At 37.2% G+C, this 15,899-nt stretch overlaps 1 protein-coding gene across 13 annotated transcripts in view; it reads right to left on the bottom strand.

The window, feature by feature from the left end:
• The window catches only part of PKIB (cAMP-dependent protein kinase inhibitor beta), a 79,846-nt gene that overhangs the window by 11,071 nt on the left and 52,876 nt on the right, over nucleotides 1-15,899 (bottom strand). For 4 of the 13 annotated variants that reach the window (XM_037520324.2, XM_037520329.2, XM_037520330.2 and 1 more), the window contains 2 exons: nucleotides 13,433-13,562; nucleotides 8,502-8,669 (listed from right to left, as the gene is read on the bottom strand). The exons of 3 other annotated variants lie outside the window; for them this stretch is intronic. In XM_037520324.2, the coding sequence (XP_037376221.1) occupies nucleotides 8,502-8,649 (148 nt within the window). In that variant the 5' untranslated portion in view covers nucleotides 8,650-8,669; nucleotides 13,433-13,562. 6 more of the 13 variants (XM_037520326.2, XM_037520332.2, XM_037520325.2 and 3 more) reach the window with 5 other exon arrangements.

Genomic DNA, 15,899 nt, shown 5'->3' with positions numbered 1-15,899 from the left:
TCCAACTGCTTTTGGACACAAAGTTTCCCCAGATTTCAAAAGGAGCACAAAGACCCTTCAAGTCCACAAAAGCCCAAGGACTAATTTTGCACTAGTGGAAAAATGACACTATTTTGAGGTTTATAGGGTCTGCTTGTACTCTTCTTGCCTCAGCCTTTCTGCTTAGGGGATTAAATGCAAATCCTAAAAAACTGGTTTCCCTTTCAATGAGGCAGGAGGTTTGAAAATGTCAAGTGACTTCAATGACATCATTATTAAGGAAGAAAGAGGAAGTTAGTTCTCACCAACGTCTGTCTGGTACATGGACTGAAACAGTTATCTAATAAATTCAATAAACAAATGTTGAATAGCCAATACCTATAAATTATGAGCAGGCAAACACTGTCAATGAAGGTGGTTTAATTTTTAATGTTATCAATAAAGACTGAAAGTTCAATTATTAAATAGTAAAATGAATTTTGTTAACATTAAAATAGGTTTAGAGGCAGGATGTAAACAAATGAAAAATACAATGACTTGCAGGTGTGGCCAACATCAATTGTCATATACAGAGTCAATGTAAAAACTCTTAGAGAACCACCATCATCTAGGGCATCTGCATAGTTAATACTCTTTAAGTACTGGCCAGTCTGGAAGGGATTCATTAATTTTGAATGAGTTGGCAACTTGAAGTCAGTTACACACAATTCACAGTTTCTCAGCTTCCCCTTGTATAAATATGGAATCCACTGACATTTTCAATAAACCAGAACTTACAGCTTAAATTTTTTCAGCTGAATCTCCTTTACCCTTCTTATTCTCAACAAGAGAGAATAGATTCCTTTATTCTCTAGATTTTTCTTTGCTTAAAATTATTATTGACAGTAATACATCTATGACAAAAAAATAGTTCCATATTTACTCTTCCAACGTAAAGGTAATTTAAAGCAGTAGGTTAAGCTTGGACTTAGTAATTTAAGTTAAATTGCATGCTTTTCAGAAAACCTTTAATCTATATAGGCTTATGTATCTTCAAAAGGAAAAATCCTTTGTAATACAGAATAATAGTACTATTTTACTACATACAGAAATTTTAAGTGTAAATGTGAACCAGAACTGTTACAGCAATTACTTTAGGAAACTACCTATTTATTCCACTTCTCAAAATGTTTTTGTAACTATATCAACACAACTCACTTCACACTCATACAATAAAATGGTAGGATAATACTGAAATTTAAACATAACATTATGTTTTATAGTAAGTGCTTTTATTAATGACAATATGTCTTATTTGGTCACCCATATCTTTGTGCTAAGATCAACTTCACATTCTTTTCAACTTCCTCAAATAATTAGATTTGCATATAATCAAAAGAAAACTATTTCAAGTAAAGATTTAAAAGCAGAAGTCTAAGCAATGACAGCATTTCTGAGTTATATCAACATTTACTTGGTATGGCTGTCCTTAAATTAGTCGTCAGTGTTTAAGTAGTCCATATGGCTACCTAAAAATGAACATTACTATGTTGAATCCTGCATTGCCATCTATTTGACTTGCAACTTCCAATGAGACATCTAACTTCTCAGTTAATTGTTTCCACATTTATCACAAGCAGAATTATATTACTTACTCTACCACCTTGAAGTCACACGAAGTAGTGGATATAAATGTGTTGATTAGCAAATACACAAATGAAATTTGCTTATAAATCAATCATAGTGTTTATTGACAGACACTATGTAATTATCATGAACATCAATTATCCGATTGAACAATGGTGTTGATGTGACTAGAAACAGCCTCTGATGTTGAGTTGTAAACACAAAAGGAGATGAACAGAGATATTGCTAGAAACTTGGGTTTCAAAAAACGAGCATTAAAAAAATGATTTCCAATTTTCCCACCCTCTCCACATGTCAAAATTGATTCCTTTCTGCATAATCAATACCAGATCAGCCTGTCACATAAAACTGCATCTCCCTTATACTGTTCAGAAGAGGTCCTCCTTACAGGTGAATTCACACACTTTCAGCAACAAACCAGGTTTAAGTGTTTCATTAATAGTTAAAATTGGATTAAAATTCTCAATTTCTTCATGATGCCTAAAAAACAGTTCTGAATCATCTGAGAAATGTCATGATGACATAATATGGCAAGGAAACAAGGGTCACAAAAGATCTCATGAGAGCTACTTTTCCTCAATGAAGCTCACCCTGACAACGCCATTAAATATGATTTCACTTCCTGGTAGCTCCTGATTCCCCTTTTCTTAACTCTACTTTCTCCTGGGACTTAGAATGTTAACATACACTGTATGTTCAACATACGTTACAACCTATTATTATTGTATTCATTGTTTACCATCTATTTAACTACAATGTAAACTTCACAAGGTAGAGGTTTTTAGAAGTAGTTTCACAGATGGATTTATGGCACTAAAAGTCAGGCCTGGCACTCACTTAGTTGATGCTCTATAAAATATGTTTACTTGATAAAGCAATTATCTTTCTATTTTTCCTTTGTTAAATGAGTTCTTTTCATTTTGCAGTGAAAACAGCATATGCTCACTGTTTCAAAAAATGGCAATTCTGGAAGTTAAGAAGAAAAAACAAACAGCCTTATATCCCATTATGCAGTGACAGCTCTGTTATAATTCTGGTGTATATACCTCTAGAATTTTTTTAGTGCTCACATACCCAAGCACATCACATACACATCTTACATGTATGCATTTCAAAGCTAGATTACATTTATTTATCATTTTATTATACCTTAAAAATATGTTTTCTTCCCGGCTAAGATCATTCTAAATTTTTAATGAAAGGTTTGAAAAAAACCTTTTCTAGAAAGCTAACATTTCAGGGGACATGCCAACTATGCAAAATATGCCCAGTCAAAAAGTCAAAGGCAATGGCAACTGGAAGGAGGATAGCTGAGTTCTGAAATCATTCACAACCCTTTTCTTAATTATATGAAGTTGATAAACTGGTAAGATGCTTTCTTAAATGTATAGAAATTTGAAAGTTCCAGTATTGTCTTTTTCTTCTCATTCATCAATTTAAAATAAAATTTTTCGGGCTGACTCTATCCCTTTTTATTTTTATTTATTTATGTTTAATTTATGCACACAAGAACTGGGGTCTAGGCCAGAGGTATGGGGTGTAAGAGGATTCACCAGAGACAGAGTGGGGAGCAGAGCAGGTGGATCTGCTGAAATACACTGCTGAGGGGAGCAACAAGTGAGACAGGAGAGGTCTGCTGTGCAATGTGGGTTAACTACCTGGCAGGGGCAGGGTGGAGAAATAGCAAACTCAGGCCACAGTGGCTGGCGATAGCTTGATAGCAATGAGACTTAACCCATGTGCTACCAGGGAGGCCCCTTTGTCCCTTTTTAAATGAATTCAATTTTCACTTTTTTTTCTTCCAGTTGAGAAAAGGGGTAGGGGAATGATTGAAATTCTGTAAGCTCTGATTTGTTTTCTAAGTTCCCTTCAGTACCTCATTTTTCTTTGCAGAAAAAGAAGTCATCATTTTAGTGTTTCATCAAGCACAGAATTCAATAAAAAATCACACCAAAAATTTTAAGCTGTTTTAAGCAAAATACATGGTCTTTACTCTGAAAGAGTATGTGACTTAATTCTACAGATGAAACACAGGCATATTAAAGGAAATGTAAAAATAAAAGTCAACATATGATATATTCAAGTAAGTGCTATAAATGTAAAATATTATGGAAATATAAAATGGAAATGGCTATTGAATTTCTGGGCCATCGAGAGATGTCACAGAAGCTGGAGAGCACGTATAGATTATTTGACCTTAATATCAGGGCAGGATTAACACAGGTAGAAAGGACATGAGAAATATTATCATGCTCTCAAACTCTACAAATATCTTATGATAAGTCACCTAGATGGGAGTGTAAAAGGCAAGTTCCAAATTAAGGAAAAGGAAACACCTGGCCCTAATGGAATGCTATGCCACTTAGAGTTGGAAAAATAAGTTGGAGTATAATCATAAAACTGGAGTCCAAGTTGCAAAGGATGTCATTAAAAAGGATATGGTATTTCTATTTGTAAGCACTAAAGAACTACAAAAATTTCTAAGTCATATAATAAAAACATATTTAAGATGCAGTCTGAAAATAGAAACTCATGTAAAGGATACCCTTAGGAGGCTATTAAAAAAGGAATTTCTGTAAGCATATCTACATAATCGACTGATAGGCTAATCACAAAATTCATATATAAATGAAACAAACCAAGAATAGCTTCTTCCTTTAAAAAGGGAAAAGCTAGAAAGACACATTCTATCAGACCTGAAGACATTATAAAGTCTGAGGATTTAGCCATCAGATATGAAGTCCATTGCCAAGTACTAGTTACTAAGGCAGTTCGGTGTTCTTAAAGGAGAGACAAACAGAATGAAGCAGAGACTCCAGAAACAGACACATCTAAAAATGAAATCAGTTTAAATAAAAAAAGAAAGACATACATATACGTAGGTGTCACTGAGAGTTCAACCATGGAGGTGGTCACTGAACCACTCCTGGTGATCTTGGAGGATGCACAGAGAGGAAACATCACAAAACTGGATACTGAAGGGAAGACTGTTGATCGTGGAAAAAACAGATGGTGCTTATCACAATTTACCACAAAATCTAGGATTATTAAATAAATGATTTGAAGTTTTAGTGTTTTCCCATGAATTTACTATTTAAATATATTCATATTGTTGAATAATATATGACCTCCACTTGGTTCACTAATTGTTAACAGTTTGCTATACTTAATATCACTCTCTCTAAATACACACACCCAACTTTTGTTAACCATATGAAAGCAAACTGATAATAACATGACATTCACATCTAAATACTTTAGCATGTAGCCCTTAAGAAGTATTTTCTCCTACATACCTACAATACCATTGTATTGCCACAAAATTCTTTTTTGCATATTACAGTTCTGAGATAATTACCTTTCCCTTGGAGGATAGACTTTAGAAATTCCTTTGGGAATTATTGGGTTTTTGTTTTGTTTTGTTTTTCTCACTCTTGCAGGGTGTACTACCTGGGGTTGAGGTTACCTTCTCCAAGAACTTTACAGTATTATTCTACTTTATTTCATTTTTGCTGTTAGGAACTTTGCTGATTGTGATGATTAATTTCATTTGTCAACCTGGCCAAGGAGTGTCCAGAGATTTGGTTAAAGTTTATTCTTGGCGAGGGTGTTTTGGATGGGATTGACTTTGAATCAATAGATGAGTGACTGTCCTCCCCAATGTGGGTGGGCAATCCATCGAAGATCTGTTAAGAACAAAAGGTTGAGAAAAAGAGAAGTTGCTCTCTTTGCCTGTCCTGGAATGGGGACATAATCTTCTGTCCTCAGACTCAGATGCAAACAGGAACTTACGCCATCCTCTCTTCTCTTTTCATACCTTCAAACTAGGATTGGATTTATTCATCCACACTCCTGGGTCTCCAGCTTATTGATCGTAGGTGTTGAGATTCCTCAGTTTCCAGAACAGGATGAATCAATTCTTTATAATAGATAAATATGTATTCTATTGGTTCTGTTTCTTTGGAGAACTTTGAATAACATACTGATGGCATAACTGTCATTCTTGGTTTGTGAGAGCTTTTTTTTTTCTGGTTTATTTTAAGGATTTCTTTCTTTGGTGTTTCTGTAATGTTATTACTAACCACCTAAGGTCCTTTTTTATTTATTGCCTTTGTGAATTGTCAGAATCCATACATTTGAGATTTTCATCCATTCTGGGAAGATTTTAGGCACGATCTCTTTGAATATTGTTTTTCAACCTTTATCCTTTCCTTGGGAATTCTAGCTAGACATATGAGATAGACATTCTACTGACCATGTCTTGCAACAATTCTTTAATATTCTGCACCTCTTTATATCTTTGTGCTTCTTCAGATTTAACCTCCAGTTCACTAGTTTTCTCTTGAGTGTGTCTACTCTACTGAATGATATACGCACATTTCTAATTTCCAATTATTATATTTCTCATTTCTAGATAACCTGTTAGGCTATTTTTTCAGGCGTTCTTAATTGTTTTTATAGAACTTTATCCCTTAGTCATGCATAATTTAAATACCATCATTTATTTCCAAATATATTAAGTCTATACTTAAACACTTCATGAGTAATTCCAATATCTGTATTTTTTATATTCTAATTCTGTTATTTATTGTTTCTTTAGCATCTCTCTCATGGTGACTTATTTCCTTCCATGTTTTGTGATTTTGCTTGCAGCTCTAGTTTTTAAAACCTTTTCCTTGAGATTGCCTGAGACTTGAATAATAGCGTTTTTCCTCTCCATAGTCTGAATTTGCCTAGACAGGGTGTGTGCGGGTACCACCAAATTGATTACCTTTAAATTTTCAGCTTGGGTTCTTTCAGAAAATCTGAAGACAACACAGTTGCAAACCTGTATGAGCTTCCACTTTGGGTCATAAATTATCAGTTAAGTCTTTTCCTTCCTCTCTACCCAAGGCAAGGTCAGTAGGGAAAGTACCCTTACTGTCTTCCTTTGAAGGCTGGGGCTTTTTGATAACATTAGCTTTTAACTGAATGTGTCACTAGTGACATGTTCGGCTTTATTCTGAAGTTTTATGACATAAGCTTTATGCGGAACACCCAATCTGATTTTCCACCTCGAGTAAGACCTAAGTTCTTCATGTGTTCCCAGAACATGACTTTATCAAAAACACAAGTCAGGTGTCATTCAGAAACCCAGGAAGTGTTCTCCTGCCTCTAGATTTATGATTTCTCATTGTCATGGGACTGTGAAAAATTTTCTTATTTTATCAACATAAACATTCATTTTAAAAGACTTGAAAATATATTATCCTATATTTTAGGATCCTGGTTTTTTTGAGGACATGAAGTCTTCCTTAGTAGCAGGAAAATGTTCTGGATTAAGTTTCAATAATTTTTCATCCAAGTCATAGCAAGACATTTACTTCCTTTAATCAGAAAAAGTAACATGTAATACTATAACTATTCTTATCAAAATTTATTTTAACTCAGGTTCCAATTTTTCTTTCACAGCAGAAAATTTTCTTGTAATTTGGAATAAAATCATTCACTTCCACTTTAAAATTTATTTTTCCTTTGGCAAACTCACAGCCAATCCATGAACATCCATAGGATCATTTCTTCATGTGGTAAAGGTTTAAAATTAAGTATCAATCTTCTACATTTCCCTAACATCCAGCAAAATGAGAGTTTTGTTTTTTTGGTTTTTTTTTTAATTTTTTTTTTAATAGAGGCATGTTTTTATTTATTTATTTGTTTGTTTGTTTGTTTGTTTGTTTTGTTTATACATGCACTGGGTACAGTCAGAAGCGCGGGAGGGTGAGAGAATTCACCAGAGCCAGAGTGGGGAGCAGAGCAGGCAGAAGGACCGAAGTACACTGCTGAGGGGAGCAGCGGGCGGCAGGAGAGGTCTGCGCGCCATGTGGGACCCTCCTCTGGTGGCCGGGGAGCAGCCGGGGATTGAACCAGCGCTGCAGAGGCCGCGGGCAGCTTCGCAACCCAGCGCTCAACCGCTGCGCCACCAGGGAGGCCCAAAATGAGAGTTTTGAATTGCCTAAGCACAAGTTTCCCTCCACATCTACTCCCATGACCAAGCTCTAGGAAACATCCCTTGTTATCAAGGGAGAAGGCATAAGACACTCCCTAGGGAGTAGTTTTCCAGTTCTTTTCCCATGCAATTATTCAAATAAGCCAATCACATCCTACTGGGGGAAACAGAAGAAACACCACACCCTCCTTTTACTACGAAATTTGCATTCCACAGCCCTTAGTTGTTCACTCTGTTCCTGAGTACAATCCCTGAGTGGCATACAGTGCAGTCTGCCTTGGGCTGTGAGCACAGTTGATCTCATCTGTGCAGTGACAAGTGTTGTGTGTTTAGCCACCCCTGCACCCATTCAGGCAGGAATCTCCCTCACAAAAGGGCGAATAAGAGGCAATAAAAATTACTGTCATCATGAACAGCATCACATGCCCAAGGACACCTGGTCAGCTTTAATAGACTGCCCTTGGCTTACTTAAGGGGTTATGTTACCTGGTAAAGTCTACCTGAGATGGAGCAACTAACTGTTGGCAAGCTGGAGTTGTGTCTTCCGTGGGATTCTGTTGTCTTTGTCGGCCATTGCCATCTTTTTCCACCATAAAATATTTTTGTCTCTAAGATGAGAATTATTGTTATTTGACTATTCCCTGAAGTAATCAGGTATTGTCAGGTTAAGTCTGGGTTTGGCAGATGATATCTCAGGTTTCCACCTGTAAAGGTAGTGAAAATACAGTGCCTTAATCAATCAGCACTTCAGTCCTGACTACTAAGAGTCCAGCTACGTTATTGCGTCTAGCCTGGTGACCATGACTGGCTGCTTGAGGAAGCAATAATAGATATTGTTTGCATCATGTAGCTCTGGGACACCCCCAGAGACAACGCTTTATAAGGTTTGTGAAGAGGCAGAAATCACCACCTTGCAGAGAATTAAGCATGGTGTCCTGGTTTTTATTGCTGTTGGTCATGCAAGGGTAGTAACCTTGCTTATCTCCTGTGCTGCTCTTTTCCTTGTCGATGTTGCTTGTGTTCTCCTGACCCTCAAGGTTATCGAGGTGCACATCCATGGTGGCCCGTGGTCCAGGGGCTGATGAGAAAAAAAAAGGTGGGAGGAGGAAGGAATATTTGGTACTCAATGGCTCGCCCAATGCAAATCCCACAGTCAATGCACCTAGGCTTTGCCAGTACTGCTGTCCATCAGCATACCAAAGACCTGATCTTATACTCATGTGTCCGATGGCTTCTGTCCAAGCCATAGGCAGAATAATTTTTACTGGAAGTGGAACCAGATTCCAGGGAGATTGGCAATGCTTAGAGAAAGAAGTGGCACCTCCATAAATTCCTGAGAGTTACCTGATAAATCCCTGACACTATCAAGAAGCAGGTATTGATGTCTCTCAACACCTATAAGGTTAATACATGTTCAATGTATTTCAATCTCTTTTGTGTTAAGGACGTAAATTTTTTCCTCATCTACAAATTTTATTTAATGTCATTGTGCTGTTAACTTAAATAACTCAGCCTACCTTGAGGAGGTCCTCCTCCTATGAAAGGCTCCAGAAATCTATCAAAATTAAAATCAACAAGCACTCTGTTTATTGTCCTCAGAGCCCTCTTCACTATGTATGATTTTGCAGGGTTATCTAGTGACTCCTGGAGTCTTTTCACTACTTGTGATGGCTACAAGTTGTCCAAAGTCTTCTGAAATATGAAAGTGCCTTTCTCAACCTTGCATGACACACCATTATAGCAGCTATATTGGCAACATACTAGGCTTTTCTGGAAATACTGGTTCTTACAAACCTTGACCTTGTGACCCTATGTACCAGCTATCCAATATTCTGAGTTATTGAAGCAGAACCCCAAGAGCTCAATATGGTTGCTGAGTCCGCCTTACATAGGATGGAGTTGAACTTAAGGCCCCTTGGCTCAGTCCACCTCTAGTAGGGAGAGACCTCCCCAGCTCTTAGTCCTTGACATATGCCATAGTGCTGGAGGGGGTCACCTCCCTGCCAGGGCAACTGACTAGTTGGGGAGCCCCTTAGGATAAAATGAATGAACAACTCACACATTTTACTGATACAGCACCGCCATCATACATGATGGAATTCAGGGAGAGCTCTACTTTGCCTCCTAAACCAGAATGCCTCTGATAAGGAAGAGGACCCAAGGGTCAGCACAACTGGCAAGCAGTTGATCAACAACTGGCCACATTTGACCATTTTTACAAATTCTTAGTCCTGAGTAAGACTTGCTCCCCTTGGAGAAAAACCTCTGGGAATCTCTCCCTCCACAGATAGCCCCAAAATTAATAAAGGTAACAGATTTCTCCACATATACTAAGGTCACTAAGATACTCCCTATCCTCTTTGGAGTTCTAGATACTACCGACAGTGTTCAAGGCACTCATTTCTCAGAACACACAATGTTTGACGCATTCAATCTTCTACCTCCCCCACCAGCCCCATACACGTGGTTTAATTGAGAATCTTAGGCTCCTCAAAGAACTCACAAAGTAAAAAATTCACCCCCACACATCAGAGATATCCATTCCCCCCACCAATGACACACAGATCTTTGCCTTGACATCTGATAAGAGAGGCCTTGAATGGATAAACGGCAAATTCCCCTCTTTACTGTGCTCCCCTAGAGAAGGCCGCTTCACCAAACAACCCTCCTTTTCAAAGGAACCAGGCACAATTCCTGATTATTTCTGAATAGTGGTTTTCAGTTGCTTGCCTGTTTGCAGAATTATTCAACAATCCAATGATATCTTCCCAGAGGACAAGAAGACACCCTCTGAATAGTACAAAGCCTGTCCCTCTCCCAGTTCCTGTTGTTCACTGTTCCCCAAAGTATTGCTATGTAGCCCTACATGGTATCTCCCTCCCCAAGGATATGACAATTAAACTTCTGTCCATTTCATCTGATCTCAACCTATCCAGTGTCAGGTGCCATGTGTATGGTTCTCCCCCTACCCTAGGGTGGGAACCCCCCTTTCACTAATGGGATAAGTAAGTGATGAAAGTTCCCTATCACCAGTACCGCTTTCCTTTTGCTCTTGAAACACAGCCTTAAGTACAGGGGGATAAGACACCCAGTTTGCATGTGTCCACTTCCAAGCTGACCCTCACTGAGGTGCAACTTGTCCTCGCCATCACTGTGCTGGGTGTAAACTGCTATCACCTCAGGGATCCCCACAGCCTCACGTGTATCTGCATCTTCTTTGTTTTGCAGAACTTCATAGGTTTTTGTTAAAATATCAAACTAAACTTGTATTTTAGGGAAAAACATTTTCTTTTTTTAAACTGAATTACTCTGGTTTACATCATTATTTGTATTAAAACATTTCTGGTTACAAAGGAGAGAAAGCCCCGAAGAAAGCAGCCAAGGCAACTCCCTGGGGAAATGGACAGTTGCCTACACCATATTTATCAGAACTTTTAGTCATTCTTACACAGTAAGACAAACATTTTCCTGTAAGATTTTGAGCTTTCCCGTTGAAAACTATAATTACCATCCAGTGACCTTCCAAGCTCCCCTAGCTATAGACACCTCAGCCCTAATACCCTTTTAGCTCCATAGCTGCTAAATGATCAGGCACTTGGCTTCATCCATCTGTCCTAACAGTGACCTCTTTCAAATTTTTTATAATCGTTAACTAATTTCTTTTTATAGCTTTGCCAACATAATCATATTACATCCTGACACCAGGCAGTGTAAATTAATTCTTCTTCTTTCTTATGAGCCACTCCACAGAAAAAGAGACAAATTTTTCACCTTAACACTTGATTAAATGAAGCCTCTGGGAAAATTGTATCTCATCTATGCCAGCCTGAAGACAAATACAGAATCTTGAAGGCAAATTAGCTGCTTCTAAAATTTTACAAAAATCTTAAAGGGAGAGAGAGAGAAATTGAGTAAGAGAGAGAAGGTGGGGGGCTATTTATGTAAAATCAATCTTATGCCAGATGAACTAGAGCAGTGTCTCCTAAGCTTGCCCTCTCATAAGCCTCACCTAGGAAGCCGGTTAACAGTACAGATTGCCAGTGCCTTCCTCAGAGTCTCTGATTCAGTATGTTCGACCCCAGGTGCATTACAAGTATCCAAAAAGATTCTATTGTCACACAAGTTTGGGAATAGCTCACAGTAAAGGGAAATCTAATTCTTCTCCATCTTTCTCTAATGATACACTGAAATAGAAATCCATAAATTATGCTGTTTCAAGTATGTCTGTTTGACAACCCAAAAGAATGGAACATTTACCAGTGATGTTAACAAAGTATACCAGGGCCTCCCTGGTGGCGCAGCGGTTGAGCGCTGGGTTGCAAAGCTGCCAGCAGCCTCTGCAGCACCGGTTCCATCCCCGGCTGCTCCCCCAGCCACCAGAGGAGGGTCCCACATGGCGCTCAGACCTCTCCTGCCGCCTGCTGCTCCCCTCAGCAGTGTACTTCGGTCCTTCTGCCTGCTCTGCTCCCGGCTCTGGCTCTGGTGAATTCTCTCACCCTCCCGCGCTTCTGACTGTACCCAGTGCATGTATAAACAAAACAAACAAATGAATAAATAAATAAATAAAATGCCTCTACTAAAAAAAAAAAAAAAAAAAAACACAAAATAAAGTATACCAATGCATGAATGTAACCTTGCAGATCCACTTATCCAATTCAAACCCTATAAAAAATGTCCTTATAGTAAATTAAAAATTAAATAAATAACAAAATTAACTGTGCAGATCTATTGGGAAATACACAGGGTAGCTTTGCCTAGCTCAATCATTCCACAGTCCTTTTACCTTCCATACTGATAACCATCCCTGAAGTTTACCACCACTAACTAAATCAGATCATATTTTCTGGGAGGCAAGAACAAATAGGTTCTAAGTGTCAACAGTGGATGGTTGGTTTTCAATGAGTGTTTTCATACTGAACTTCAGTCTGGCCCTGTGCAATCCACATTATGTGCAGATCCTGTCTTTGTGGGTAGGACGCTTACATTATTGAATCTGATCAAGAGAGCTCTGTTGGCATTTTAAGCATTGCCACTTTTATACCCTTGGCCAGCAGGATATCTGAACCACAAAAGACCTTTCAAATCTTCCTGACATTCTGATCTGTTTCATCTTAGATTTTTCACTGTTACCCTTTGACATTTGATAAGAATGTTAAGAATTTTGTATTGAAAAATTCTCCTATATCAATCAAAATTAAAATACCTGAAAAAAATACTAGAAAGCTGACTTAGCTTCTAATAATTTGCAAATAAGTAGAATTACAATTTTCAAAATCCTCACTATTAGGGGTGGGTGGGGAATAAATGAAGCATGGACACATTGAAAATAGCAGAAAGAATTGCTTGGCATTGTCACCTTCAGAGATCAGAATATCCTGGATGATACTAACATATCTCAGGATATCTCAAAGAAATTTTTAAAAAATGAACTAAAAAAAAAGTTGAAGAAATTCTTTAATTCCACTAATATTTGCAGAGCATCATTTATATAAGGACATCTTCTTAATTAAAAAAATCAGAAGTAACCTTTTGAAATGTGGTTAATGTAAAATAGCTATTTATAGAAGGAAAATACTGAGAATGAACAAATGAAGTCTGCCAAGTAAGAAAGATACTGCATGATCACTTTAAAATCATGTCCGAAAACAATTTCTTTATAACAGTATGTCCACCTTCTTGTCAATGACAGACTTTCTCGGACCATCTGGGACAGACGCACACTTCCCCATCTGCCTTCATCAATCCCCTGTCCCTCCTCTCTCTAGCCCATACTCCTGCCATTGGTCTTCCAATGTTCTCTTCCTTTTCATCTAGCCAAGTAAGCTCTTGGGAAAAACTTACTTTATTAATTCACAGGAGCATGCTCTCTGTGTGGTTTCCTTCAGGGAGAATTCCAGATAGTCTTAGAGCAAAGAAGTAAATTATTAATGGTGGTACTTCCACAAATTAGCTAATAGAAAAGGAGTGCTGTCTGGAAAAGATGGGAGAGAATAATTAACATTTTATTTTCTGCCTATTTGGAAGATTAGTGGGGGTATTGGAGTCCAATCAATGTTCCTAGCCCCACCAAGTACATAACATGGGGTCGGTTCCTTAACATTCCTATTTCTCTAGTCCCTGTCATGGAATGTATTCCCTTGTCTTCCATTAGCAGCATAGGCAGAACTAGATTTTCAGTTTTCTTTCTGGTAAGTAAGTAGCTTTTAGCTCTTCCACTTACCTTATAGACAAACCTGCTTAAATAAAACCTGACTAAACTTCCCAATTCATCTAAAATAGCTAGGAACTAAAGAAGAAAGTAGTGGTTAAAGCACTAGATCATTTATAAGCATTTAAAAGCCAATTTGATTCACTTTTAAGATATACTGACTAGGTATACTCACTGCAATAAACCTCCAAAATTGGAATTTTCTGAGCTAGATGGATGAAATGGACTAAAAATACATTTTCCTACAGTAATCAGCTAAATCTAACCAACTCATGTTTGCTTTGAATGAGTACTCTGGTGCAACTTATGCTTGTGTCCTCCTAAGGCACAGGAGTCTCAAGTTCCAGCTATGTATACTACCCTAGGGTACTTTGGAACATGGAGAATAAACAGAGGTTCCTATCTTTTGTTACTTGAATAATCTTCATATTTTAAAATATTGTTAAATACTAAATAAAACTCAAAATCTGCTTCTCAGAAAATTATAAATTAAAAGACTTTCTGGTGTCTGAAAAATCATATTTCTTGATATATTTTAGCTTAGGAAGCTATTCCAATCATTGCAAAATATTTTCACTGGTATTTTTTTTTTCCCATAGGAATTTGTTCAACTGAGGCAAAGTCGAATGGTCATTTTACTGCTGTGCTCACATTACACAAAAAGTAAATTGACACATTTACTTTACACATAAAGTAAATTTACAGACAAGTAAATTTCAGTCTAAAAATATTCTCTTTCTTTAGGTTTTTCTGTAACTTGCTTCCAGGTCTACCTGGGAAACATGTTGGATGATTTTCATCTCTATTTCACCTCTATTTCCCATATACATAGTAGTAACTTTAACTGTGCACAGAATTTTTAGTTTCTTTAAGGCTGCAGTTTTTTAATAGTATCTGCTCTCTGGCACAATATCTCCCTTTAATTTTTTATAGTAATTCCCATTTTTAAAATTATTGGTAATGATAGAAACATGATTCATTTCTTAATTCTATCACCATCTATAACCAGGGACAAGTGACTAAATTCATAACACATTTTTAATGACCTGTGAAGTTCAGTAGCTAGGCAAAGATTAACAAGTATGTTTTCTGAAGTTAAAAATACTTAGAAATACTTCAATAGGCTAATTAAGATTGAGATGTAACATTTTACACAAGAGAATCAAATGTCTATTTGACCTTGGTCACATAGGCTACATAATCCAATTTATTTTACCTATTTTACAACTTAATGGACTAGATGCAAAGTCATATTAATCATTGTTATTAAAAGCAATCAAGAGAAAAACAAAGCAATTGACAATCCATAAGTAACTTGGAAATATCTAAGAATTTTGGAACCAGAAAGAATGTTAGCCATTTGCAAATCAATCAATAAAAAATCAGTCAAGAAGCAACCCTAATTTCAAGGAAGATGAAAAGAAGATCAGATTGTCGGTAGGACAATACCAAATTTCAGCTTAATTTCAGAATCAAGTCAGGGCATGGTTACCACTGGACTTCTGGACCAATACTTATCCTAGAAAAATGGCAATTTATGATTTTTTTCAAGGATAAAAGTCATTTTTTACTATCAGATCATCTGTGGAATGGAGGATATAGTTTGTAAAGAGAGAGAAAGAATACCCAACCTCTGGAGTGTATGTGACAGAGTAAGGTAGAACTTCTGCTAGTCCTTTCTATGATGCTCAGGTCCTTGTGAGGTTAGGGGAAGTCTATTAGGGAAAATCTGTGAGGAGAAAATATGTCATATATTGATCTTGAGCCTTGATTTATAAGTCAATAGTTATTCTTCCAAGGTTTTATGAAAAAAAAATATCACCCCTTTGAATGACAAAGACCTCTTGGCTTGGAAGTAGATTTAGGGAGCAGAAGTTTTGGTCAATGGGAACTCCACTGTGGGATGATGATATTCAGACCATAAGTAAACATTACTTAATGTTATAATTCAAAAGTTGTGTTCAGCAGTGTCTGAACTACATAACTGCCAGAGTATAAACATCGTAACAGCTACTCATTTATTTCTGTGCAGGGAGAAGGATTTTGTTCTAGATTCTAGGAAGGCAGGACAAGATTGAAGCAAACTTGCTGGAAACAAGG

Source organism: Talpa occidentalis, unplaced genomic scaffold, assembly GCF_014898055.3.
Source record: "Talpa occidentalis isolate TD23 unplaced genomic scaffold, MPIMG_talOcc4v2.1 talOcc4.2, whole genome shotgun sequence".
NCBI lineage: Eukaryota > Metazoa > Chordata > Mammalia > Eulipotyphla > Talpidae > Talpa > Talpa occidentalis.
Note: the sequence above shows the minus strand (reverse complement) of the source record. Positions and strands in the feature narration are given on the sequence as shown.